Raw genomic sequence first — 26,746 nt, 5'->3', positions numbered from 1 at the left:
CGCTCTGTATGTATGCACGCACCTGTAGACCGTGTAACTTCACATAGTAAGTCTGTACAAGAGAACCTCCAAATGGTCATAAATTTAGTACACGCAGCTTTCTTGTCAAACTATGCAAAGCCACTGAAATTAAGTCCATGTCCAGTTTTTCAAATGTCTTCTGCTTTTATTTTCGCTCTATCTTAAAGTGTAGATAGAATTTTCTTTGAAATGTCAGAAAATAGTGATTCTGCTGCTTGCATCCCTACCATCTCTTAATTTAATAACTACTGATAAGTTTTTGCTTGACATCCCAAGTAAATTTCATGTGAAGACAGAGCTGGAAAATGGAAATGTTCTGCCCTCATGATGATGATGCAGAAAAATTTGTGTTTTGAAACTAGGCATTTTATGAGGGAATGATTTTGTAGCCCTAATTAAATGGTAAGCCTAATTAATGTTTTTACATGAGAACTAGAACTGGAATCATGTCTCATGTCTGATCTGTAGTTTCAGCAGGTAGACTTTTTTTGTTCCCTTCTTCTCATGCTAGTTACCTAAATTCATCAGTGTTCACATTTATTAAGTAATATGTATTTATATAGGAGTTGGAGGAAAAAATACTAGATTTCTGAATTAATATTTTTAATAAGTGCAAAACTTGAAACATTACCTGTAATGTCAATGGAGAAACTTGGTGAGATGAAGACTTCTTTTCTCTTAAGTGAGGGACTATCAAGTTAGTATAAAAGGAAACCTTTTAGGGGAGGATGAGGCCAGAACAGATCTAAAAATAGATTAGTCTCCACGCTATCTTGTTTTTTCTCCCTCATCCCGCCAGATAAAAAGCATGAGCTAAGTTCTGCTGATACACTACTGTAACTGTTGAAATCAGGAGCACTGTTGAAATCAGTGGAGTTGCACTGGTGAAAAACTTGTATGGGACCATCTAATCTCTCTGAATTTTAGTTCTTGATCCAAGATACTCTTAGTAGTTTCACTTCATGGATTCATAGACTTTTAAGGTCAGAAGTGATCGTTATGATCTAACCTGATCATAATACAGGCCATAGAATTTCATCCAGTAACTTTGCATCTAGCCCATAACTCCTGCTTGAGTTAGTGCGTATCTTTTAGAAAGACATCCATTGATTTTTAGACTTAAGTGATGGAGACTTCATCACTTCCTTTGGTAATTTGTTATAGCAGCCTAGTTGTTGTTTAAATGGGCTTGCTAGAGAGAAAATCCATATCTTCAGTGGTCTTATGTGTGAGTGGATCCTTTCCTATGCTGAAAACGACGGGGAGAAGCACAGAAGTAAAACTTTGTGATGGAAAATGAAGAGAGATTGGAACCCAGACAAATTTTTTCATGCAATGGAAATAAAAATACTGATCAAATATTTTGAAGTGTAATGAAAAATCAAATCTTGCAGCCATATGTCATACTTTCTTAAGATAGTGTTTTGTTTCCCACAAGTGTTTATGCTTCCCAGTAAGAGCTAGGCAGTCAGTTTACTAAATCTAACTGATTTACCAACTTAAAATTTACTTCCCACCATTGCCACTTCCGGGCAGACTAGAAATTGTAAGCATAATTGTCATATCTTGAAATACCTAGTAGCAATAATTTTCAGAGGCATTGACCTTGCTGCAGAGGGAGAGCACCCTAGAGGGAAAAGCAAATGACTCTTGTTAAGATGCAGATGACTTGCCAGTGCTAACAAGGTTTTGATGTATTTAATGGTACAAGTAGTCCTGCTGTTGTTACTAAGAATTGAGCTTGGAAACTTACTACCTTACTCCGCTCTTGAGCTAAGCAGGGTCAGGTGGGGTGAATACTGCAATATGAGAACTCTAAGAAACACCTAAATGCTGCAGGAAGCAGGGTTATACTGAACCATTACCTCAGCATGTTAAGTGGTATTTTGCTTGCTGGAGGTGCAGCCTTTGAGATAAGGGAAGAAACTGAGGTGTGTTAGTTGTAACCACTTTGTGGCCCTCTTGAATACTAAGTGCAGATGTGGTCACCCCATCTCTAAAAAGATACATTGGAATTGGAAAAGGTTCAAAAAGGGCAACAAAAATGATTAGGGGTTTGGAACGGGTGCCATATGAGGAGAGACTAATGAGACTGAGACTTTTCAGCTTGGAAAAGAGACAGCTAAGGGGGGATATGATAGAGGTCTGTAAAATCATGACTGGTGTGGAGACAGTAAATAAGGAAGTGTTATTCACGTCTCAAAACACAAGAACTAGGGGTCACCAAATGAAATTAATGGCAGCAGATTTAAAACAAAAGGAAGTATTTTTTCACACATCGCACAGTCAACCTGTGGAACTCTTTGCCAGAGGATGTTGTGAAGGCCAAGACTATAACAGGGTTCATAAAAGAGCTAGATCGGTTCATCAATGGGTATTAGACAGGATGGTGTCCCTAGCCTCTGTCTGCCAGAAGCTGGGAATGGGAGACAGAGGGTGGATCACTTGATGATTACCTATTCCTGTTCATTTCCTCTGGGGCACCTGGCATTGGCCACTGTCGGAAGACAGGATATTGGGCTAGAAGGACCTTTGGTTTCACCCAGTGTGGCCATTCTTATGCTCACAAGAGTATGGGGGTGAACTCTAAGGTTCTGCCCAAATTTCAACTTCAGGAAATTTAGGTAGACAATTGAAATTTTCCCCTGCACTTTCAATTGTACGTTTTTGTTTCCCTTCTGTCCTTATATTGTATAGCAGGGGTGGCCAGCCTGAGAAGGAGCCAGAATTTGGCCATGTACATTGCCAAAGAGCCACAGTAATATGTCAGCAGCCTCTCCATCAGCTCCCCATCTCCTGTCCCTAGTGCCTCCGGCCCACTGATCAGCGCCTCCCTCTCCCTCCCCATGCCTCTCTCCGCCCGCCACAGTCAGCTGTTTCACAGCACGCAGGAGGCTCTTGGTGGGAGTGGAAGGGGGAGGAGCAAGGGCACGGCAGGCTCTGGGGAAGGGGCAGGAGCCTTGGGGGAAGGAGTGGAGTGGGGTCAGGACCTGGGGCAGAGCCAGGGGTTGAGCAGTGAGCACCACTGGCACATTGGAAAGTTAGTGCCTGTAGCTCCAGCCCCGGAGTCGGCCCCTATGCAAAGAGCCGCATATTAACTTCTGAAGAGCCGCAGGTTGGCCACCCCTGTTGTATAGTCTCCAGCTTGTTTTATCAGCTGCTGTCTTCCTCTCGAGGCATCATCATTTTAGGGGTTGGTGTTATGTTCCCCATGGGCATACTCTTTTACTTTACTTACAGGACTGCTATGAGACTTAATCTTTGTAAAATACTTTCATTACCTTAGATGAAAAATGCTATAGAAGAGGAAAGTATTCTTACTCCTTAATTACGTATTATTACTTTTGCTGGGATGTGTATTAAAAATGCTGGTATTCTGAATTTTTGGTGAAATAGCATGAACTGCAGTATGGTCTGTGTAAATGTAGGTGATCATGTGATGTCTGAGGAAGGTTCTTATATTCTGTTTTAGGCTCCAGGATTTGGGTTTGGCATTGCAATATCTGGAGGAAGAGATAATCCCCATTTTCAGAGTGGTGAAACATCAATAGTTATTTCTGATGTCCTGAAAGGAGGTCCAGCAGAAGGACTGCTACAGTAAGTGTTACATTTTTTGCTTCTATGGCAAATTACAACTTCGTTGAGATTTGGGATATCAATGCTTGACTCAAATTAATTTCCTAATTACCTTGTGATAGATTTCAAGATATAGCTGCACAGTGATCCTCTGATACTGCAAGTGGCTTCTTCAATAATTCATTTTTTTAAGGCTCTCTTTCAGCTCATTGAAATTTTTTTCTTTATTACACATTGCATTACTTTTTGTTTAGGGAAAATGACCGTGTGGCAATGGTTAATGGAGTCTCAATGGATAACGTGGAACATGCATTTGCCGTTCAACAGTTGAGGAAAAGTGGAAAAAATGCCAAAATAGTAAGTGCATGTGTTTAAGCCTTACATTTAGTAAAAGTGCCTATACTGTCAGTAGTTAGTGGAATTGTGTACATTATTTTGCTAAAAAGATACTATCAAGTAGGACACCCAAAATTACTCTTGAAAACTGAAACCACAGTGTTTGATAAGCAAGACACGCAGTCAGAAGATAAGACTTTGGGTAACAGAAGCTCCTCTCCTCACTGTAAAGGAGACTTTTCCCAGACTGCTGAGACAGTTCATTTCTCCACTTATTTCTTCTGCAAACATTATCAGGTTTTTCAAGTGCTAGTCAGTGCCCAAGGTCTTCACTCTTTATTCAAGCCCCAACAAACACATCTTTGTGTTCACTAAACACAATTTGCCAAAATAAGGCGTAATGACCTTAATTCCTATAATTTCAGATTTATTCAGAGGATATAGATGGCTTTTGAACTTGCAGAACAACAAAACTGGTTATTACTGAAAGGTAATAATGTGGTTTTCTGTAAACTTTGCTGATTTATATTTCTAAAAAATGAAATAGAAAATAAACACATTGGCAATTGTTTAATTTTGGAAAGTGGTTTTGTTTTTAGGGCTTAAAAACTGTTTTTTTTTTTCCTGGCCATTCCATGGTGCTCTTTTCACATGCTCATACAGATTTGCAATAATTGCAGTGCTATACATTTATAAATCTGGCAGTCCACTGGGTTTGCAGATATCAAAAATAACTTGCATGCCGAGCTGTACAACTTTTCATATTAGAAAGCTGACATTTCGGAGAAATGCTCTAAAGCAAATCAGTGGAGGTTCTGGTGTTTTTGCTACAGAAATGGCATGATCTGTAGTGGAAGTACAGTATTTTTTGGACTTATGCACAAAAGCCAACAACAATTAATGAAAAAAAATTATAGTTCCCAAATATTTACAGGGTATTATTACTGAAGTAGAATATCCAAACATAATTAGTTCCCTCTAATAATATAGATAAAAGTCAACTTTTGAATTTTCAATAATAATGCTTTCTTCCCTCTGTGGTTTGCATAAGCACAACCCTGGAAGACTGGCAGGTTTCAAACCTAAACAGAATTACTATCAATAAGATATTCAGTATACAGTAGAGTATATGTTAATGAGTAGAGTTTTGAGAAGTTCTAATAACTGGTTTGTGGCTTTATTTAAAGGGGAAATAATCAGACTTGCAGCTCTGTGGAAATAGAATGTGGCATTGCACTGCAATAGCTGTTACTCTTATTTTGTTAGCAATTACCACTTTGCTTGGACTGCAATAGGAAAACTGATATGTGCTGATTTGGCAAAATGGATAATGTAACTGACAATAAAGCGGAGTGCGCCATCAGTCTGGATTAATAGGTTTTACTCTCTCTCTCTATCTGTGGGATAGAGTTCCAGAAAAATGCAGAAATTTAGACCCAACGTAAGTCCATCTATCATACTTTCTTTTGCCTTCTGTTTAGCTTTATTTCTATTCAGTGCAGATGTTTTACTGTCTTAAAATGGATGTGGATTGGGGCCTAGCTGCACAACAACCACATTAGTTACACTGTGACCAAGACAAAGGTTTCACAAGGGACAGCTGCGCTTTTAAAGGGCAAAGCCTATACTGTACATTAGAAGGGATTGAAGTTACCTTGGACCCCTTATGCACTTCCAACTCTATCTTCTCACAAACTAGATTTTCCTGGACTATGATTACATGAGTTCCTTCTCTTCTTGTATGAAAGAGCATATAAAGCTTGTAGTGCATTCCTGTAGAGTAGAACTGGTTTGTTTAGCGCTAAAATGATCAAGGGCTCCATATTAGAAAAGTGTGTCTTTATCTGAGTCTATTATAGTTCATTGTTCACAATCTTCCATTCTGGGATTCTGCAACTTGCCTTGGAGCTGGATAGCTTCTTGAGAGGCTTGTTAGACCGCTCCTTCCTGGACCAATCTCCCTGTGGCATTATTTTGCTCTGGCATATGTCCACTTTTGCTCTTCAGCAGGATTTTTATCAGATTTACCTTCAGTCAGATTCCCTAGATGTCTTTCCACAAACCATCTTTCTTGAGGCTACTGTTGGACTCTTGCCTTGTGTAAGCAGAACTTTTTCTGATAGCCTAGCCTAAGTCTATATTTGGTAGTAGAAGGGTGGGAGGTTCTGACAGCATTCTGCCTGAGTGTTGCCCTTCTTGAAAACCTTGTATAGATTCATTTTGTCAGGCTGACTACACATCCCACTTGTAGCCTTGATGTCACATGTGAGACCCATCACTTTGGACCCTTAACTCCTACATAACTTTTCCCAAGAGAAACAAACTGTTTTGAAGGGGGTTATTTTTGTTCAGAATTTGAGCTGATGGCTTTTCAATCACTATTTTTTTGTGGGGCTTGGAATGGTCTTTCATGACACTATCCTCGTAATGCAGAGGGTAATGCTATTCCCAGTTTTTTGGTTTTGGTACAAAAGCATTTTAAACAATATTTGTAAATTAGAACAACAAAATTGTTAAGGAGAAGAACGTGCTTAAGTTAGCTTTTCATAATATGAGTACACTTGAAGTTTGTCTTTGAGTATTGGATTAAAAATAAACTTAGGATAAGTTTATATATAGATTGAAACTTAAAAAATGGAGGGAATTCAAACGACTGAAAATTAAAAACAAGGTAGCTTTCTAACTTTTGAGGAGAGAACCTACATGTCTTTGGCCACTATCCTCCAACAAGATGATCAGTACACTTTTAGCTTTGGTCTTTTTGTCAGCCTCAAATGCAGATGAAGTCGTGCTGCCAATAGATGATGGAATACACTTACTCTATTTTCCATATGTTTTGGCCAAGTAAGATGCTGTCAGCTCACTTCTTCTGAATTCATGAATTTACTACTTCCATAGCTATGGACCTTGGTCATAGCAGCCATTTGAGTAAAGTAGCTACTACTTCCCTTTATTTACCACTGCAAAATCTTGTGGTATCTAAATTAGCCTCCTCATTTATGCTTGGTACTTATTGGTAAGTATAAGACAACTTTATATTTCTACTATATTACAATGCTTATGGTCACAATTAGTTTTACATTTCATAACTATTGTAATTTAAATTTTTCAGAGACGGGTAACAAGGAATGACGCTTCTATATGTAATTGGGCATTTTACCTAATGCTTGAAGAAATGTCAGTAACATTACAAAGCAGAAGGCAGTAAAATACTGGGACTGCAGTTTGACTTCTCTCAGGTGTATCATTGGTCTTATAAACCAAATTCATTCATACCTGAATGAACAATTCAGGTTAAAGTGGCTGTTAAATGTAATGATGATAGTGACAGGGAGGCTCACAGGATGAAAAATCTGACAGTTACTGCTTCTGGGTTTGTTTCTCATCCCTGTTGACATCATGCTTTTTAAGGCATTTATGCTATCTCATTTAAACATGTATGAAATCCTTTTGTCAAATATCTAACTAATCTCTTAAATGAACATATCCTTGAACATCTGATTTTTTATTTTATTTTTTATTTTTATTTTTTAAATTTGGAAAGAGAAAAAGCAGAAAGCAACTAAGTGGGGAAGAAATGTTTTTTTAAATTGCAACGCATTATGACACTGGGAAACACAATCTTTGAATGAAGTAGGAAGCTCACCAGTTGGGTTCTGAAATGTTTGTATTCTATCCTCCAATCCTGGAACAGTGAAATGCTGTTTGCCTGACTTTGCTGTGTTATGTGGCATCCACAATAGCTCATTTCAGGTTAGCCTTGCTGCTGTTTTTTTTCAATATTGGCACTTTGGTGGAGTTTTTAATGGATTGATTAGTACTGCAAAGATCACTGATAACATGTAGCCTGTTATACTATAGCTTGTTCATAGTAGCTGTCTTCCATAACTGGTATTTTCATGGCCACAGATTTTTAAGAAACCCTGCATCTACATTATCCATTTACTTAGGTAAAGTTGTCTGTATTCTCTGAAATCCCCCCCGCCCCCTTGTTTTTCTCCTTCAGTCATCCAAATATTTGATTGTAAGGCCTTTGGGGTATGGATGTTGCTTTCCATATCTGTTTTGAGGTTCCTAGTGAACCTTCTGTTAGATACAGCAGTATAAATCTGTGGTGGCCCATTGCCTAATTTTAAGACTTTAAAAAAATGTACTTTGCATTTAACCAGAAATTAAGTAGTTAATGCTACTGGTTACAGACCATTCGAAGAATGAAGAAAATTCAGATTCCAGTAGCCCGGCCGGAACCTGAGCCAGTATCTGAAAATGAGGAGGATAGTTATGAAGAGGAAATGCATGATTCAAGAAGTGCACGCAGTGGGCCAGGTGTCAGCAGAAGGCATGAGAAAAGCTGGGTAAGAGACCGAAGTGGAAGCAGAGAGAGAAGTTTATCGCCAAGATCAGATAGGAGATCGGTTGCTTCCAGTCAGCCTGCAAAACCTACCAAAGTAACACTGGTGAAATCCAGGAAAAATGAAGGTATGCCCAATGACTTTTTGCTATCTCCTTCATACTTTTGTTTGTAATTTTATACCAAAATGTTAAAAGTTGAGTTTTATATTGAATTATTGCTGAATGTTATGTTGCTACGGGCTCATTAGACTAGACTAAACTAGACTACAGAACTACCTACAAGTGCTCTCAAAAGTCTATAAGTAATTGTCTTAAAATTACTGTGCTTCTAGTGCTAGGTTTTTCTCCATGTTTTCTTGTACCAATGTATGTGATTGATTGAAGGGAACACACAAATTTCAATTGAACTGGAATTGTAAAGAAATAGTATAACTGCATAGCTAATTTCTGCTAGCCGCTAAAATTTTACAAACACACATTGACTAGTATATACACACTCAATATATATAGAATAAACTTTGTTAACATGGAATTAAGGTTGAGTATATCAAGTTTTTTTTTAAAGATGGCCAACTTACTTTAAAAGAACACAACAAAACAAAAGAAACAAAAATACCTACCACATACAGAATTGTGGTTAATGTGTCATTTTCCATTTATCATGTGGCTGTTTTTAAAGAAAAAAAAGTAATGACACAACTGCTATATAATATCAGTACGATCTGAAAGTTTTGTTGATCATTCCGAAGATAAACCTCAGTGTGTGATAGATGGTGAAGTTGTCTCATAATATCTGGCTCTAATTAGGGAGATGCTATGAGGTCAGCAAGATTGCTTTAAAGATTGCTTTAAAGAGGAAAATTTTGGCAAGAAAGGGAAGGAAGGAAGTGAGGGGATAAGGCCTTTTTAAAAACAAACAAACAAACAAAAAATCCCACCCACTTCCAGTATTGGACAGCCTTATTAGGTTTTTGTATATGTTGTGTAAACATTTGTCAGATTTGGGAGTCAAGAAGTGGATGCAGCATCTTTGTTGCTGGAAAACAGCTTGTTTGTTCTGATTATAGGGGCCAGTCAGAGGAAGAATTTAGATAATCACAGAACAATTGAGGAATATAGCACTCATGCAAATTGCTACGCTGGCAGCCATTGGCTGCCAGCCCATATGAAAACAGGGATTGGCATACCTTAGTTACTAAGAAATAGCTATATGCCAATTATGCAAGTAAGATTCCCACAGTCGTTCAGAGAACAGGGAATCTCATAATAGGCAATTGTACAGTATCTCTGCCCTCTGGCTAAACAATACCATTTCACTATAATCCTCAATACACTACTGTATTAAAAACACTTGAGTTTTTACTGGGTTCTCTTTAGGCTTGGAATGTAAATCTTGAAAACAGTGTTGTAAATCCATAAATGTTGCTTCTTTAAATTGAGATTTCATATTTGATTCTTTCTTTCTTTCTTTCTTTTTTTTTTTTTTTTAATTCTAATTAGAGTATGGTCTGCGCTTGGCCAGCCACATATTTGTGAAAGAAATTTCCCAAGATAGTTTGGCAGCAAGAGATGGCAACATTCAGGAAGGTGATGTTGTATTGAAGGTACAGTAAATGGCTATCTTTGCTTAGCAAAGGAACCGGTATGTTGATTGTACTAGAAGTGACTGCCTCACAAGTGCATGTTACTGTCAATAGAAGAAATATCAGGCTTTGTATTTTTTGCATTGAGGGAGAAAGGTTAAGAGTCTGATTCTGCAACCTTTACTCACATGAGTAGTCCCGTTGTATTAATTTTGATGGATTATATGGGTCCAAAGAGTCAAAGGTGCTAACAATACACTGTCAATGTCCAACATTAAACAGTGTTAAGCAAGGCTTCTGGTTTAATATACAGAAATCTCAGCCTGCTAAGTGTCATGGCAAACAAGCCATTAAAATTTTTAAAAACTTGTATTAAAGATACAGAAGAGAAGGAAACACATGTTAAAGCATTTGAAATATAAAGTATTAAGTAAGGCTTTTATTTTAACAACATCCTTTTTCCCTTTCCCTTTAGCTGGAAAGAGTTTTCAGAAGGTAAACCCCTTGTTTGACAGTAAAAAATGGTAATAACTGTCCTTTTTTGAGGGGAAAAAAGAGGAAGAAGTTAGATGAGATGGGCTGGAGCTTTTGTTGATATTTTTGAAGTCCAGTCCCATTTTCTATAAGGCAAAACAAGACAAAAGCACACAAAAGGGAAAAGAAAAGAACACGAAAGATGGAAAATTCAGTTTCTGTGGCTGCCTTTCACTTGTAACGTCCCTGCTGGAGAAACACTGGCATGGCACACAATCTTTAGTCATTCTGAGATCTGGCAAACTTGTACCAGCATTGGGCTGTTTAGGGCATTGCATTTACTTGCCTCTTTGGTCACGGGCTCACAGCAGTGTTGCACAATGTGCAGTCTTTGTCGGCTAAGCCAGGCTCTTGTTAGACAGAAGGCAAGGGGAGTAGATAGTAAGAGAAGAAATGAGATGGGGAAGGAAAAAGACGTGAGTGGAACTAGGAGGGTGAGTGTCTCACATCCCAGGTGATGGTTGGGATTTAGCTGGAACCAGTGGACGTGGGGATGCCATCTGGGTCACTCTACTGTCCTCATCCTGAGAGAAGTCCCTAGACTGGTCCAAGACAGATCTAATGGTGTTATGGTAAATCCCCTGTGGTCCCAGGAGACGGGAGTGGCAGCCATGATGGTAAAGCTCATTCCTTTCCTGTTCTCCTATGTTCATCATGATTGTTGGCAGCCAGCTTCTTAATTCCTCCAAAGTATTTTCTTTTAAGAACCTCCAAAAGGGGAGAGATGGGGGAATAGACCATCCCGTCATTATTTTGTCCACTAGTTTAGGCCTAATTTTTGAGATACCAATTTTGGTCCATAGATTTCCAGTCCCACACTTTTCTTGTTTACCAGGCATGATCTAAATACAGGCCTTGAATTATATTGGTAGGCCATTTTGTTTGTATTAATTCAGTCTCTCTCCCTTTTATACTCCCCCTCCCCCCCCATTACTGTATGTTGTTAATAAGTATTTTGACATTTTATGAACTTTCACTTACTTTTCACAGTTGATCTTGTAATTAGGATGAATTTGTAGGCCCAATCATTAAAACGGTCGCTTTGTCATTATGTAGTCGGACAAGTAATTGGGGCTATTTGTCTGAGCAAGGGTTTCAAGATTAGGCCTTAATTTAGTAGTTCTAGTGCAGAATTATACTATTGTGCATCACAACCAGATGTCTTGGGCTGAATTATTTTTAATTAACTTCATAAACTATATTGTTTGGGGGTTAACAGTTTTCAGTGCATGTTATTGCTACAAAATCTTAATTCTATTGGTGCAATTAGTAAACAAGGGCAAGTCCTCCCACTGCTATGTGGAGTTTAGTAAGGCTTATAAAATAAATTACTTTAGATTTCTTAATCATTACAGATTAAAGTAATGAGACTTTATATATTTAAATAATTTAAAAGATGAGCATTAGTTTTGTGTTCTGTGGCTCAGATGTGTTTGCATTTATATTTTCATAATATGTAAATACATTGAGTACATATTGTATTAATTTTTCTTGACTAAATAGCTTTGGGTATTTCTAAATCCCATCGGACTGAAAACTGGCATTTAAGATATCATTATAGATTTTAATTTTTGTGCAAGATTGATCAAGGCAATCTGATTCTGAGAAATCAATTGGAGGCTTGCATTGCAAAGAGAGAGGTGGCAAAACTTAAGGACTCAGCTGAATCAGAAGTTAGACTAGAAGTAGTTTCCGTAGGCCTCAGTTCTGCAACATAAAGTACCACTGAATTTCCTTAACTTTTTGGTCTATTTCAGTTAGTCCTGCTTGCCTAAACTGAATGTTTTAGCTGCTTGCTTTGGTATTGCTAATGTTGTTTTCATTTTTAAAACAAGGTTGAAGACCATTTAACAGCAAAATTATATTTACTAATTTTGAAGGGGTAATTTTGACCAATTAAGAGTTTAAAATACTTAATGTAGAGAGGGAGAACTCTTGTTTGTTAAATTCAAAGAAGTTAGCTAGTGGAGCTAGATTGTTTTGTTTGTCCATTCAGTTCCTATCTCTATTCTTTTTGCTCCATTACAGATAAACGGCACAGTCACAGAAAATATGTCACTGACAGATGCAAAGACTCTAATAGAAAGGTCAAAAGGCAAGTTGAAGATGGTGGTTCAGCGAGATGAACGAGCAACTCTTTTGAATGTCCCAGATCTTTCTGACAGCGTTCATTCTGCTAATGCTTCAGAAAGAGATGGTGAGTATAAACTTATTTCCCAAGGTAAAAATATATTGCTTATTTCCCTGGATCACGAAGATGTGAAATCCTAGTGTGGGAGATGGAGGATGAGGGAGTACAAAAGAGGAGGGATGGATATTTGAGCTGATAATAAATTTGTTCAAACACCATTGGAATTCACATCTTCAAGAATATGGAAAAAGACTGTTCAAGTAAAAGCAGTTGGAAGAAAAGGAATGTTAACTTTAGGTGATTTATTTTGAAGTCAGTGCAGAAGATCTGATGCACTTCATATGTATTTTCTGCAAAATTATTTCCATTTTGGGCAGGTCATATCATCATTTTAATTACAATCATTTCATGAAAAAACAACTTTTATTTAACAGACATTTCAGAAATTCAGTCGCTGGCATCAGATCATTCCAACCGATCACATGACAGGCCCCGCCGCAGTCGTTCACGATCTCCTGACCAGAGGTCAGAGCCTTCAGACCATTCCAGACATTCTCCACAGCAGCCCAGCAACGGCAGGTGATGGCAGCATTGTATTATTTTTAATCAACTATTAACGTGAAATTAAGTATCAGGATTGTTTGGGGTTTTTTACAGTACCACAAATGTGGCACAGTATTGTAGAAATGGTAGCATGATATAGTGCTGAAATTATGTATCTGGAGATGGGCCTGAACCAAACTCATATTTCGAACATCTTTCAGTTTCAGGGAAATTTGAACTTAGAACTGAATTTTTTGGCTTAGACTCTTCTCTAATTTATCCTGTTCTTTAAGGAAATTATCAAAATTAAATGGTATTTCTTTTATGTGGCTTACTTGGTTTGACATTAGTGATCGAGACTACCGAAGTGTATAAATTATCTCACTATCTCTGTTTCAAAAAGTTAGGAGTGGATTGTAATAGCTATACTCAGGCTGAATAGTTCCACAAGTCCCACTAACAATTCAGTCTGAGTAAAGTTATTGTGATATGGTACTTACTTAGTTAACTTTGTTTTCAGACTTTGACACAGTCAGTTTGTTTTCAAACATGTTTTTTAAAAGTTTTCAATTCTAGTGAAATAAACTACTCTATTTAGGAAAAGTAGTTCTTCAAACATTTAATCTAAAATGTTTGTACCGGGTGGTAGGAAAATGATACTAGCTGGAAGTGGGGCACAGTGGGTTCTTTCTGTATCTGTTCCTGTTCAAGCCTAGACAAGGCTATGTTACATGGAATTAGTCTTACATAAGAATAATATAAATCTGTCCATTTCGCTTTTGCACAGCGTATGCATTAAATGCATTAGAAATAGTAAGTTAGCCAATTTATGGGATTTCTACATTCTTGTTCAAGTAAGGGTGGGTGGGTGGGTGGGTGTGTGTGTGTGTGTGTGTGTGTGTGTGTGAAGAGAAGTTACAGGCTTCGACCAGTTACCGTCTGTTGCTCAAGAAAAGATGCCAGAATTAGGGTTGAGATGTAATAGAATGCTCCATATAATTGCTGAATGGAATATTCCTGTCAGAAAAGCCGCCTAGTTTGACAGGGTATTGCTATCAGTTGTGAACCTCAAATCCAAATAGGGTCAGGATTGGACAATTCAAATGTATGTATGAATTTGAGCCGCAATGACAAGATGTTTCAGGAAGTGGTTACTGTAAGGAAAGTATATAGATGACATTTTATTAAATTCCTGTAGTTACTAAAAGAAACAACTTTTTCCTTGCCAAAACACCAACTCGGGGATTGAAACTTCTCTTGAATTAGATGATAAAACCACAAACACCTAAGAGCAGGGAGTCTGAGCACTGTTAATCATTAGGTCATGAAACGGAGTAAAACACATGAACCTGTGTCTTGCCAGGTAAGTAGAAATGTTGTATTTATAATGTTTAAGTGTATTTGGTGTGATGTAATGATTGGAGATCTTAAACTTCATTTTATAGCCCTTTGCTTACCCATGAATATTGCAGAAATGCACTTTTCATTTTCACAGGGAGGATCTCCAGGTACGTTACAGCAGATCTTCTGTTTGTTTGTACCTTGTTTAGAGGCAGAAGCAGACTTGTCCGGCAGGAGACATTTGAAGTGACCATGTTCCTGAGGACCTATCAATTGTATTCTGCCTCCAGCAGATGTCAACAGCCTCAACCAAATTGCCCAGAGGAATTAAAAAACACTTCGAAATCTTAAATTAGGTTTGAGTAGGTTGGGCTATATGTTAGCTAGAATAAGCTCTGGAGGAGATTTTTCTCCCTCATTTCCTCCTCCTGTCTGTTCAGGACTAATGTCCCTGTGCTGCAATGGTGAAAAAAGAAGCACAAGCAGAAGGGCCAGCTTAGCTCCCTTTGAGGGGTGCTTATATGGGATCCTGTTTGTCTTCTGCAGGGACCATGTCACCCCATCTTTCATTTCTCCCTGGCCTAGAGGAATCTTCTCCACCCATTTACACACATCTGTGAGACCTCTGGGGGATCAGAGAAGGAGCAAAGAGGATAGATGATTGTCCCTCCCCTCCCTGTGGGACTGATGCATTTCCGTACACTAGATGACATGCTTGTGATTGCTCTGGCAGGGCGCAAAGAGGAGCACTCCCAAGCACAAGAAACCTGCCATCATACTAGTGGGGAAAGGATGCTAAGATGGCCTCAGACTGAGGCCTCTGCTAACTTGTACCACTCCACCTAACTGTAACCCCCACCAAAAGAGTAGTGAGAGCTACAATAGCTCAGATGACATCCAGGCAGCCAGTAAGGAGCTGTCTAGGGCTTACAATTTTTGCCTCACCCCTCCAGGGGTCAGGGTTAGTGTGTCCACTGGCTGGCTCTCCAATAGATTCATAGATACTAAGGTCAGAAGGGACCATTATGATAATCTAGTCCAACCTTCTGCACAATGCATGCCACAGAATCTCACCAACCCACTTCTGTGATAAACCTCTCATCTATGTCTGAGCTATTGAAGTGCTCAAATCGTGGTTTAAAGACTTCAAGGAGCAGAGAATCTCCAGCAAGTGACCCGTGCCCCATGCTACAGAGGAAGGCAAAAAACCTCCAGGGCCTCTTCCAATCTGCCCTGGAGGAAAATTCCTTCCCGACCCCAAATATGGCTATCAGCTAAACCCTGAGCATGTGGGCAAGATTCACCAGCCAGATACCCAGGACAGAATTTTCTGTAGTAACTCAGATCCCACCCCATCTAACATCCCATCACAGGCCATTGGGCCTATTTACCATGAATACTCAGGGTTCTCCATACCATTACCTGCTTCAGGGTTCCTCAGCACTTTTGTGACTGCCCTTGGGAACATTAGCAAACATCCTAATGTAGGGGCACTACCATAAAGGACTAGATGGACCTGGGCCCCTGCCTACCTAGAAAGTCTTCCCTTCCTGGGTCATCTAAGGGCCACATTCCTTCTTTAGATCCTGAGAAAAGAAGTAAAAACAAGGTAGTCTCTAAAAAGGCTTCCATATGCAGATGATATATTTCTTTTCTTTCTCCTTCTAAAAAGAGTAAAAGAAGTGACCCTGTAACCGAACCGTAGTATTCATCTTCAGACTGTAACCACAATGGTCGCTCCTCCACAGAATCCATCTGTAAAGCTCAGTTAGTGCAAGAGCAAGAGGTGTACAGACTATTCCACATCTTCCTCGAGTTCCTGTGAGAGAGAATCCTCTAAGAAATTTACAAAAACAAGAAAAAAGAAAAGATCCAGAAAGGATTCCTTGGTTTGTCCTTCCTGGGAAGTAGGGCAGCTTTCAGATTTTTGATTCAAAATATCTGAGGAAATTCAGAACAAGCTGTTAGACAAAATATGGTTTGAAACAAAGCTTATGCTCAAATAAATTTGTTAGTCTCTAAGGTGCCACAAGTACTCCTTTTCTTTTTGCGAATACAGACTAATGCGGCTGCTACTCTGAAACTTCTTAAGGTTGGTTGTATGGTTTGGCTTTCCTCTGGATGAACCCTTGAAGGAGGAGGCGGCGGCATTTGAGAAAGTGGGTAGAAAGGAGAGTGAGGCCACTTGCAAGTACTTCATATCAGATTTGAAAACTATATCTCCTTGCATGCAGTACGTGAGGATGTAAGTAGCACTGACTGAGTAGGAAACCCAACAAAAAACCAAGAGGCTGGCTAAGGAGCACTATTATGTCCATAAAACCAAAATCTTGACCAACTTACCCTACCAAAAATTGATGTAGCTCTTTCGTTGTTTGTTAAAGACAGTTGATCCATTTAGATGGTGACTTCTTCTCTAAGCACCAGACTCACAGAAGAATTAAGTCCTTCCTCAGAAGGAACTCTGAAGCGATCTTAGCAGCTGCCTCTTCTGCATCTGCTTCATTCATAAGAGCCACGTGTGCATGGATGAATTCCTGTTGGACACTGTTCTTTCAAGATCAGGAAATCCTGTAGGCTGTTTGCCAAATTAAGTTTTCGTAAGCAGTGGCTTTTGTACTGGATGCTTCCCTTGACAGCCTCAGATTTGCTGCAAGGGTAATGAAACAATTCCACATCACATCACAAGCTCTGACTAAAGCCATGGAAGGCCGATTTTGAAGCCAAGCAGGTCCTGGTCACCTCTAAGTATATGGGAGGGGCGGGCACTTCAATGAATCTTCTTTTCAGAAAGCAGCTGAAGAGAAGTCATAGAAGACTTGTTAGTATACAAGAGTTTAAAAAGAGAATTCAGACCCTGTTACAAATCATGACATTTCTTTAGCTCCTGTTCAACTAAATGTCCCAGGAGGTGTTTGAAGTGGATGGACTAGATTCAGAAGCTTGAGGAAAAACGAGATTCCTTAAGAAAGCCCTTAGCCTCCTTGTTGTGAGGTGGACTGGCCCTCCCCAGACACAGAGGAAGAGGCTGGCTCCACCCCCTCTTGGGCGGAGCCCTACCCCCTAGCTCCGCTCCTGGAAGCCAAGGGTCAGTGCCAGAAGCATAAAGGCTGGACCCAGAAGCTCAGTGGGGCCCCAGTCACTGGAGGGGACAGCGCATCCCCTGAGCACTTGCGCTGGGAGGTGGCAGGAGGCCCACAGAGTGCAGATGACTGGCCTGAACCACCTGGACCCCTGGACGACCTGGCCCCACAGGAAGTAGACAACTGGCTCGGACTGCCAGTTGGCCCAACCCCGGCAGAGCTTCTGCTGGCAACTGAGGCCCCTCCCTTGATCACCTTACCTCAGCGGATCAGCAGGTACCTTTGGAGGGGGAGAGTGGAAGTGGCCCAGGGGTGATAGACCCCTGTCTGGCTGCAATGCTGGCAGAGGATGAGTCAGCGTGTTGCGGCTTAGATGCCCGCTGACATGGTGGCAGATCCCTCCGCCACCCTTAGGGCCCTGGGCCGGGACACAGTGGAGAGGGAGGGCCTGCGTTCCCCCTGCCACCCAAGCAATGGCAGTCTCCCCCTCCCTCAGGCTAGCTGAAGGAAAGCCTGAGTTAACTGACTTTGCAGTCAAAAGCCAAAGTTTCAGAATGAATTTATAGAATTCATATGTACACTTTTCCGTAAAATCATACATACAGGGAATACCTCCAACTTACTTTACAATGGGCAGCCTTATTAGTACACTGCTTTACCCTTTGGCCCAGTAACTACCCAAGGATCCCTATCAAAGGGCTCGTTGTCTGTGATCTTTCTTAGGAAAGAGGAAATTCATGTGTTCCCCTTTCCCAACAACCTGTTCATCAGCACACCCTTTCTGAAAAAGAAACCAAAAGTAACTTGCCTCATTGCCCAGATTATAAAACAACATAGTTTTGTCCTCAACCCCAAATGATTCTCACAGATTCTGTTTTACATTTGGCAGCTATCATAGATACTAAGCTACACAGCATTGTTCTCTCAAAGACAGGATTCAGAAGCTGGTATATGCTGTATATACAGATAATCAGTTCTCTTGCCATATCAATCAGGACTCTGATGCTTTTACTGGGAATAATAGTATCCTGTGTTGACTTTCTTGCTTTGGCAAGGTTCTGTTCACATCTTCTCCAGTAGTTTTTGGTTTTCCTGATCTCTCACCATGTCCCTGTCTTCATTAATTTAAGTATCCAATGTAGTATCAAAATCTGTCCTGGTGGCTGGAAGTCAGCAGATACTTAGATGGTCACAGAATATCAGAACTGTGGTGATAACCAATGTCAGTCTCAAGGGATGGGGAAATCTCATATGGGGCAAGGATCTTCGAGGGCCAAGGAGCTTCAAATATCAATTGGCTCAAGCTTAGAAAAACTAAGTATGTCCTATCATCAACTTTTACCTATTATTATGTACTGGTGATTCCTCTGCTTTAGGTTGTATCAACAGAGAAGTACAGGATCCACAGCATTGCTACAGGAAGCCATTTTTCTGTCACTGGCGGCCTTCCACACAAAAGGCAACTGAACATACAAGCAGAATGGTCAAACAGACAAAGGAATAGGCCTGAAGATGTATAGTCTACATGCAAATATCTTTTGATTCAATAGTCTAGGCTCTGGGTTACCCCTCAGTAGAAGTATTTGCATCCAGGTTCAATGCAAAGTTCTAAAGCTCTTGTCCAGTTAGAGATCACCAAACCAAGGCAACAGACGATGCGTTCTCACCTGTGCCCATAACGGTGTCTTTTGTTTCTTTCCCCCCATTCACAATGATCCTGGGGACCATTCAGAGGATAAAGAAGGAAGAAGCATATGTATTCTTAGAGCTTCACACTGGTCAGTGAGGTGCAGGTTGTTGGACCTATATCAGATGGCAGCCACCCTTCAATTATTCCTCCTCTGCTGGAAAGACCTCCTATCACAAGCACTAATTCTGTATCCCTCCTGGGGGGAGGGATAGCTCAATGGTTTGAGCATTGGCCTGCTAAACCCAGGGTTGTGAGTTCAATCCCTGCGGGGGCCATTTAGGGATCTGGGGTAAAATTGGGGATTGGTCCTGCTTTGAACAGGGGGTTGGACTAGATGGCCTCCTGAGGTCCCTTCCAACCCTGATATTCTTGATTCTGTGATACCAACCCAGAGCAAAGGAGAATCTAGCTTCATGGTATTGAAGAGGCACCAGGTGAAACAAAATTATTCAAATGACCTCAGATGCAAAGAATTTTACATACAGGGCCTATTCAAAGACTTGATCTAGATTTAAAGCCTTGTGTAAGGACCCCATTATAAAGGTGACAGACAAGACGAGCCAAGCATATATTTTGGAGTTTATGTAGAACAACTTTAACTTTTACAAGCTGTAAGCCTCTCATTTTGAAATTTTAAGTGGTTGCCGTATCCAGCATACCAGAGACAGCAGGCAAGCACATAACTGCCTTACCCTCAGACATTGACAGGCTTCTCAGAATAGCATCTCTTGTTTACCCTACACCAAATGGAATAATTCTATTTTGGACCTTAATTTAGTAGTATTCCCCAAAGAAGCATCTTTTTAAATCAGTCTAAGTATCTCTATTTTTTGTTTTTAAAGTATCACGATTGGAATTGCCTCAACAAGAAAGGTTCTTACTAGTAGATGGCAACAGGGCATTTTCCATAAGGATGAAGTTGTACCAAGAATGAAGACAGCTTTCATTCCAAAAGTCAACTATTTATTCTGTAGAACACAAGAGATTTTCCTTCCATTCTTTTGTTAGCATCCAAAATGCCCCACTGAAACTGGCATACTGTGCATGTCAGGACAAAACTATAATCTACATTGAGGTGCTCTTCAAAAAATGCTTGTCTCTTTCCTGCTGAACCATCCATCTCAAGAAGTAAATTGTTTTAAAATACTAAAAGCGCTAGAGTGGATAGCGGCTAAATGTCAATCATACTTCAAGAGTTTGTGTATAAACTCATGAAACATTTTCTTGTTACATGTCACAAACTTTTTTTTCCTTTGTCAGTTATTTCTTAAATAAATTTCATGGTTTAAGTGCAGTCCATTGATGAAACTAACATGAAGCTGACTTTGTTTTGTGACTGAAGGTTATTTTAAAATGCCGCAGTGTTAAGCATACTAAAAAAAACTCTCCCTGACACAGCACAGATGTTAGAAGTAAAAGCAATACTGTCAGAACACATACACAGCAAAATAACTAACACCTTTGATGACTCATGGGAAATGCAGCTGTAATTTTTCACAAGATTTTGTCATTTTAAAAACAAAGTCATAGAAAGTTATTTGAATTTCATTCTGCAAGAAGATAGCATCAAAGTGCTTACTATAAATTTGAAAAACCAAACCCTAGTGCTGTTTTATATTTTTCTCTTAGTTCCAGCCATAATTTGTTTCCTGTCATTTAAAATGACCATCTTTTTCCTATTTAGGCTTCAGTTGCTTTCTTCTAATGTACTGGATCTTCTGGAGACTTTGTAATTGACATAACAGTACAGGATACTAAGTACCTTACTAAGAATGTGAGAATTTTACAATCTGTCTTTCCTCTTCTGAAGAGTCAAGTTCACTGTTACCTTGGAGAATTACTCCAGGTATGACTAACATAGCCGTGGTTTACACTACAAAATTTTGCCAGCCTATCTCTGTCAATTAGGAGTGTGTATGGGGGTAGGAGTGGTGTTGGGAGGGGGTGGACTCTCTTGCCCTCCAACACAGCTATGCCAGCAAAACCCTAGTATCATGTGCAACTGTGCCGACAGAGTGCTTCTGTCAGCATAGCTAATGTCACTTGAGGAGGTGATGTAGCTTTGCCAGCAGGAGTCGTGGTCCTGCTGGCTTATGCTGCATCTACACTAGAGGGCTCTGTCAGTATAGCTATGCTGACCAAGACTCTGTAGTGTAGACAAGTCTTAAAAGTTTACTGTGTGATTAAATATAGCGAAGCTCAACCTATTGACTTTGCTAGATTTCAGAGCTACATTTCTAGAAGCAATGGATTACAAAACCTTTTAGTGTAAAATGGAACTGGCTCTGGGGGCCTTATCTACTTTAAGGTTCCCACCATTCCCATTCACTGTCTTGGATGCCTAGCAGTGTGTAGAAAGTAAAGTGGGTGAAATAGAGATGTCAAGATCTGTAGTGAAAAGAATATTGGCATTTCTTCTAAAAAGAATTTTAGGGATTGTTGTAGGTAACCAACTATGTATGAGCTCCCACTGCAGTGCTGTGGCAACAGGGGTTAACACAAACCTTGAATGTATAAATGGGGAACATACAGTAGGAGAAGAGAGGTGATATATTCCTTTTTGTATATGGCAGTGTTTAGATCACTATTGGAATTGTGTGTCCAGTTCTGTTGCCATGCTTTTAAAACAATGTTAGCTCTTATCATGTACTCTGTAGTTTTTCTAAGAGAGAGACTTGTCTGTAAAGCATGCTTTACAATGAAAGACTTGATGAGGTCATGCTGTTACCTTATAAAAAAGAGAGGTTGCAGTGACTCGATCATAGTCTAAATACTTACGCAGAGAGAAGTGATCTAATGTTAAGAGAGCTAAAGGAGTTTTTAATCTAGCAAACCAAAATGATAACAGAATCCAATAGCTTGAAGTTAAAGTTGGAAAAATATACACGAGACGTGAAACCGCAGTTTTTAACACCGAGGATAATTAACCACACTGGGACACTTTACTAAGGGTGTGGTAAAATGGCCATAATTTGGCATCTTTAAATTAAGACTAGATGCCTTTCTAAAATATATATTGTAGTTCAACTATAATTTTTTGGGCTATGGACAGGAATTCCTGGATGAAATTCTATGTCCTGTGTAATCCCATCAGAGTATATTATGATAATGGTCCCTTCTGGCCTTAAATCTATGAATTAAATGAAACCTTTTATTTCTTTAAATTGGTGTATCTTAAAATGTAGAATAAGATCTTAATGGATAATTTCAGCAGTATGAAAAGACTGGAAGTGTTTCATTCAAGAGTATTAATCCATCTCTGGTAATTTTAGGCATGAGATTGAAGGCAAAGCTAGAACCACCAGAATACTGGTGATATCCCAGCATACTACTCAACCTGATGTGTTAGGATTCCAGAATGACCCTTTCTAAACATTATGAAATAAATGATAATGTAACTTTGAAATGGTTGGTAACCCTTGCAATACTATGTTAAGACTTCAAAGTAAATGAAAACTAAATGTAGATTTCCACATTCAATTTCCACGTGCTCTTTTTCTTTTGATTTCCTTATTTAAGATCTCCTCCTTCAGATAACTCACTCCTAGGCTTTTATGGTGACATTGAGCTCTGTGGGACTAATTCCAACAGTGTTTGTAGGATTGACCTGTTAGGTTGTTTTTGACTTCTACTTTTCCCATCTCCTTACCACACCAATTGAAGCTTTTGTTTCTCTTTACTTCTCTTTCTGATTTCATGTGACTGAAAAAATCTAAATCTCTAATCATTGTCCAGGTGATGAGAACTAAAAATTGAAAGCAAGAGGGAGAATGACCTGAACTGCAAGTGAAGCACCATTTACTGCCATGTTAAAATACAGTTTTAGATTTTGTTTGAAATAAAACTTTTTACTTAAACAAAATGAAGAAGATGTTTTTAAAAAGTGCATGAATATTGGAGTCTTAAAAGTCAGTAATGTGAATTGAGTAATTGCATAAGCAGATAATTGGCGTGATTCATCACTGCATTACTCCATGTTTATGCCTGTGTTATGAGATGATTGCAGTTACACTGTGGTAAAACTGGACTAACACATAGGAGAATCAGGTCCGATATCTTTTAGTGCATATATTTTGGTTATTCCATGTTTGTTCTGGAAAACTGTCCACGCCTTTTTTTAAATTCAGTCTGACTTTAAATCTGCTCATTGTAGTTGCTACTACAGTTTTTGTTTCTGCTCTGACTCTTTTAAGGCAAATCTTCCTGATAAATTGAATGGCCTGGTCTACACTAGGAAATTAGGTTGGTATAATTGTCATTCGGGGTGTGAAAAATCCAACTCTGAGCAAAGCAGTTAAACTGACCTAATACCTGGTGTAGACAGCGCTAGGTCAATGGGAGAATTCTTTCATCGACCTAGCTACCACCTCTTGGGAAGGAGGAGTACCTACGGTGAGGGGAGAAGCCCTCCTGTCGGTATAGGCAGTATTTTCACTGAAGCATTACAACAGCATAACTGTGCTGCGGCAGCGTTTTAAGTGTAGACAAGCCATAAGAGAAGGGCAAAAGAATATAATATCAACATAGAAGAAATCTTTCACTGTCTCTAGCTTTCTTAATGCTTTGGCTATAATGTGTGTCAGTATTCAAACTGCGTGACTGTCAGATACCTGGATCCAAAAATAATAAAGCCAAGTTTGTATTACAAGACTATAATTCCACTGAGTGGTTGATGTTATAAAAGATGGTACGTACTAGCATCTTTCATCGCTTTATAGTTCCATAATTGGAAATGTGCTTTTAAGAAAACTTTTATTATGTAATACATAAAGATTTTAATTTAAAAAATGGTGTCCATGTGATAGCAAGTGACCCTGAATGACTTTGTCTAAAGTCTTTTAACAATGGCTGCTCTTCAAAACATTTATAATGTTTAAGTTTATACATGCCATGAAGCAACTTTGATTTTTGAATTTTGATTGTGAACATCATAAACACACAATTCATGTGTTTTGCTGTCACATCTTTGTGATACTTTTTTTCCTGTACGTGGTGTCTTAATGTTTCTGTCCTCCTCTAGTTTAGAGAATATGACAGTGAACACTTAAACACTTCTTTTCATTAATTAGAGATTGGCTGCCCAAGTGAAGGATACCAGAGTGACATGAAGCCCCTAAGTAGTACTGCAGAGTCATTTCTAATAAGTGTATATGAGACAGGCTTTACATAATCGTTTGTCTTACCAGAGGGGTAGTGTATAGAGTATAAACTTCATGGTTTCCTGTTACTAATATGGCTATATAAATAATGCCTAGACATAAATATGTAAAATACTTCATAGTAGGAAAGTTGAATAATATCTTTTTTTGAGAGTTTAGGATAACATACCTGCAGTCAACTGAAAAGCTCAAATGAAACCTTCGTTAAATCAGATTCCTGAGTTGTGTGTATAGCCACTAATTTGCAGGAGGTGGGGACTAACTTTTTGTTAGAATTCTGATAAAACATTCTAGAATAAATCGTTGCCTATTGCAATGAGACTTGTACCATAGGAGTTGAAAACCTGGGATTCTTTTTCTCTCTCTCTCTCTCCTCCCCCTCCCACCACGCAACCCATTTTTGAGGGAACAACTGTAGAGAGATGTTATTTTTACCCATCCATGTATTGATTATATATTGATTGAAGTCCTTTGTTATGTATTCTGTAATTTAGAAGGTGTGATGAGACAGACCAATGGCTAGAATGAAAACAAGCAGTCAGGAGAATCCCTGTATAAAGAGTTATCTTATACATAAATTGACTAATATGTATAATACAAGGAAAAATCAAAACGGGAGTAGTGGGGGGAATTTGCTGTTAGAAACTCTATTCCTTTTTATTCAGTGCTGCCTCAACTTTTTTAAAACTTATTTATTAAATATTTGAGCTGCACTAATTAAAAACAGCAATTACATTTATGGAAGAATATCAATAAAGGATACTAACACGCAAGAATGTGAAAATACAAAGTCCTTAGGTTGCATGTAGAAGTGGCTGAAGATCAGAATTAACTAAGATAAAATGTCAGAAATAGTAATATTGCAAGAAGAAAACCATTTTGGGATAGTGATTATATGAAAAATGCTGTACCAAAATAAAATTATATTGAAGAACATCATTAACTACTATTCAATGTCCAGAAATATGAAAAACTAGTTCTGGGCCACATTATCATACGAGTTATTTTCATTTCTCCGTTTCCTCAGCTTTTAAAAGTTTCCTTGTTTCATACACACATTCAAATATGCCCATATATTTAATTGGGAACTGGCATTTTATTTCTAGGGAACAAAGATTCAAATCTTAGCATAGCTGAGAAGTGAAAAGACAGTCATTTGTCCACATCCTAAAATCGCTATCCAACGGGACATGTATGCTGGAAATGGAATAGGAAAGGTTTTGCAGAAGAAGCTTAATGTATTACTTATGCAGCACAAGATGGGAAAATTTGCAGTGCCTGCTCCCAGTTCTTGCTCAAGCCAATGATACTAGTCTCTCTTTCACGAGTACCAAATTACCACCAAGAAAAAAGTAGAAATTTATTCAATGTGAATACCATTATGAGAAAAGGAGAGTCAGATAAGTTTTTCCATAAAATAATTTTTGAACAGATTTGTGTAAATTGAAGTTCAAAGACCAAAATTTTCAAACTTGGATGCCTAAAGTACAGCTGATTTTTAGCTATTTTTTAGTATCTAGGTATAATTGGCCAGACTTGCAAAGGTGATGAGCATCTGTATCTCCCATTGATTGCAGTCGGATTTGTGAATTATCAGCACTTTTGAAAAGCAGGCTATTTTTAGTTAGGTGCCCAACTTGAGGCACTCAAGTTGGAAAATGGCTCAAGCAGGCACTGTATCAAATTCTAATGGCTTATACTGAGTAGCAACACATCAGTGAATGATGGTCCGAGGTCCTGACCCATCCTTTGTAGGTGACAAATCTGAGGAATTGTCACAGATTGAAGTGTCATTAGAGGAGGTTTTGGAATTAATTGATAAACTTAACAGTAACAAGTCACCGGGACCAGATGGCATTCACTCAAAAGTTCCGAAAGAACTCAAATATGAAATTGCGGAACTATTAACTATGGTTTGTAACCTGTCCTTTAAATCAGCTTCTTTTCCCAATGACTAGAAAACAGGTAATGTAACACCAATATTTAAAAAGGGCTCTTGAGGTGATCCTGGCAATTACAGACCAGTAAGTCTAACGTCAGTACCGGTTGAGACTAATAGTTGAAACAATAGTTAAGAATAAAATTGTTAGACACAAAGAAGAACATAAATTGTTGGGCAAAAGTCAACATGGTTTCTGTAAAGGGAAATCATGTCTTACTAATCTGTTAGAGTTCTTTGAAGGGGTCAACAAACGTGGACAAGGGGGATCCAGTGGACATAGTGTACTTAAATTTGCAGAAAGCCTTTGACAAGGTCCCTCACCAAAAGCTTGTAAGTAAATTAAGTTGTCATGGGATAAGAGGAACGATCCTTTCATGGATTGAGAACTGGTTAAAAGACAGGGAACAAAAGGTAGGAGTAAACGGTAACTTTTCAGAATTGAGAGGCGTAACTA

General features: G+C 38.9%; 1 protein-coding gene across 14 annotated transcripts in view; it reads left to right on the top strand.

The window, feature by feature from the left end:
• The window catches only part of TJP1 (tight junction protein 1), a 302,786-nt gene that overhangs the window by 218,798 nt on the left and 57,242 nt on the right, over positions 1-26,746 (top strand). For all 14 annotated transcript variants that reach the window (XM_043523318.1, XM_043523317.1, XM_043523316.1 and 11 more), the window contains 6 exons: positions 3,494-3,618; positions 3,852-3,954; positions 8,133-8,412; positions 9,787-9,890; positions 12,432-12,600; positions 12,969-13,113. In XM_043523318.1, coding sequence (XP_043379253.1) covers positions 3,494-3,618; positions 3,852-3,954; positions 8,133-8,412; positions 9,787-9,890; positions 12,432-12,600; positions 12,969-13,113 — 926 coding nt within the window. The remainder of the gene's footprint in view (positions 1-3,493; positions 3,619-3,851; positions 3,955-8,132; positions 8,413-9,786; positions 9,891-12,431; positions 12,601-12,968; positions 13,114-26,746) is intronic.

The sequence above is a fragment of the Chelonia mydas genome, chromosome 10 (genome assembly GCF_015237465.2).
Source record: "Chelonia mydas isolate rCheMyd1 chromosome 10, rCheMyd1.pri.v2, whole genome shotgun sequence".
Taxonomy (NCBI): domain Eukaryota; kingdom Metazoa; phylum Chordata; order Testudines; family Cheloniidae; genus Chelonia; species Chelonia mydas.
This window is presented reverse-complemented; position numbering and strand designations above follow the sequence as displayed.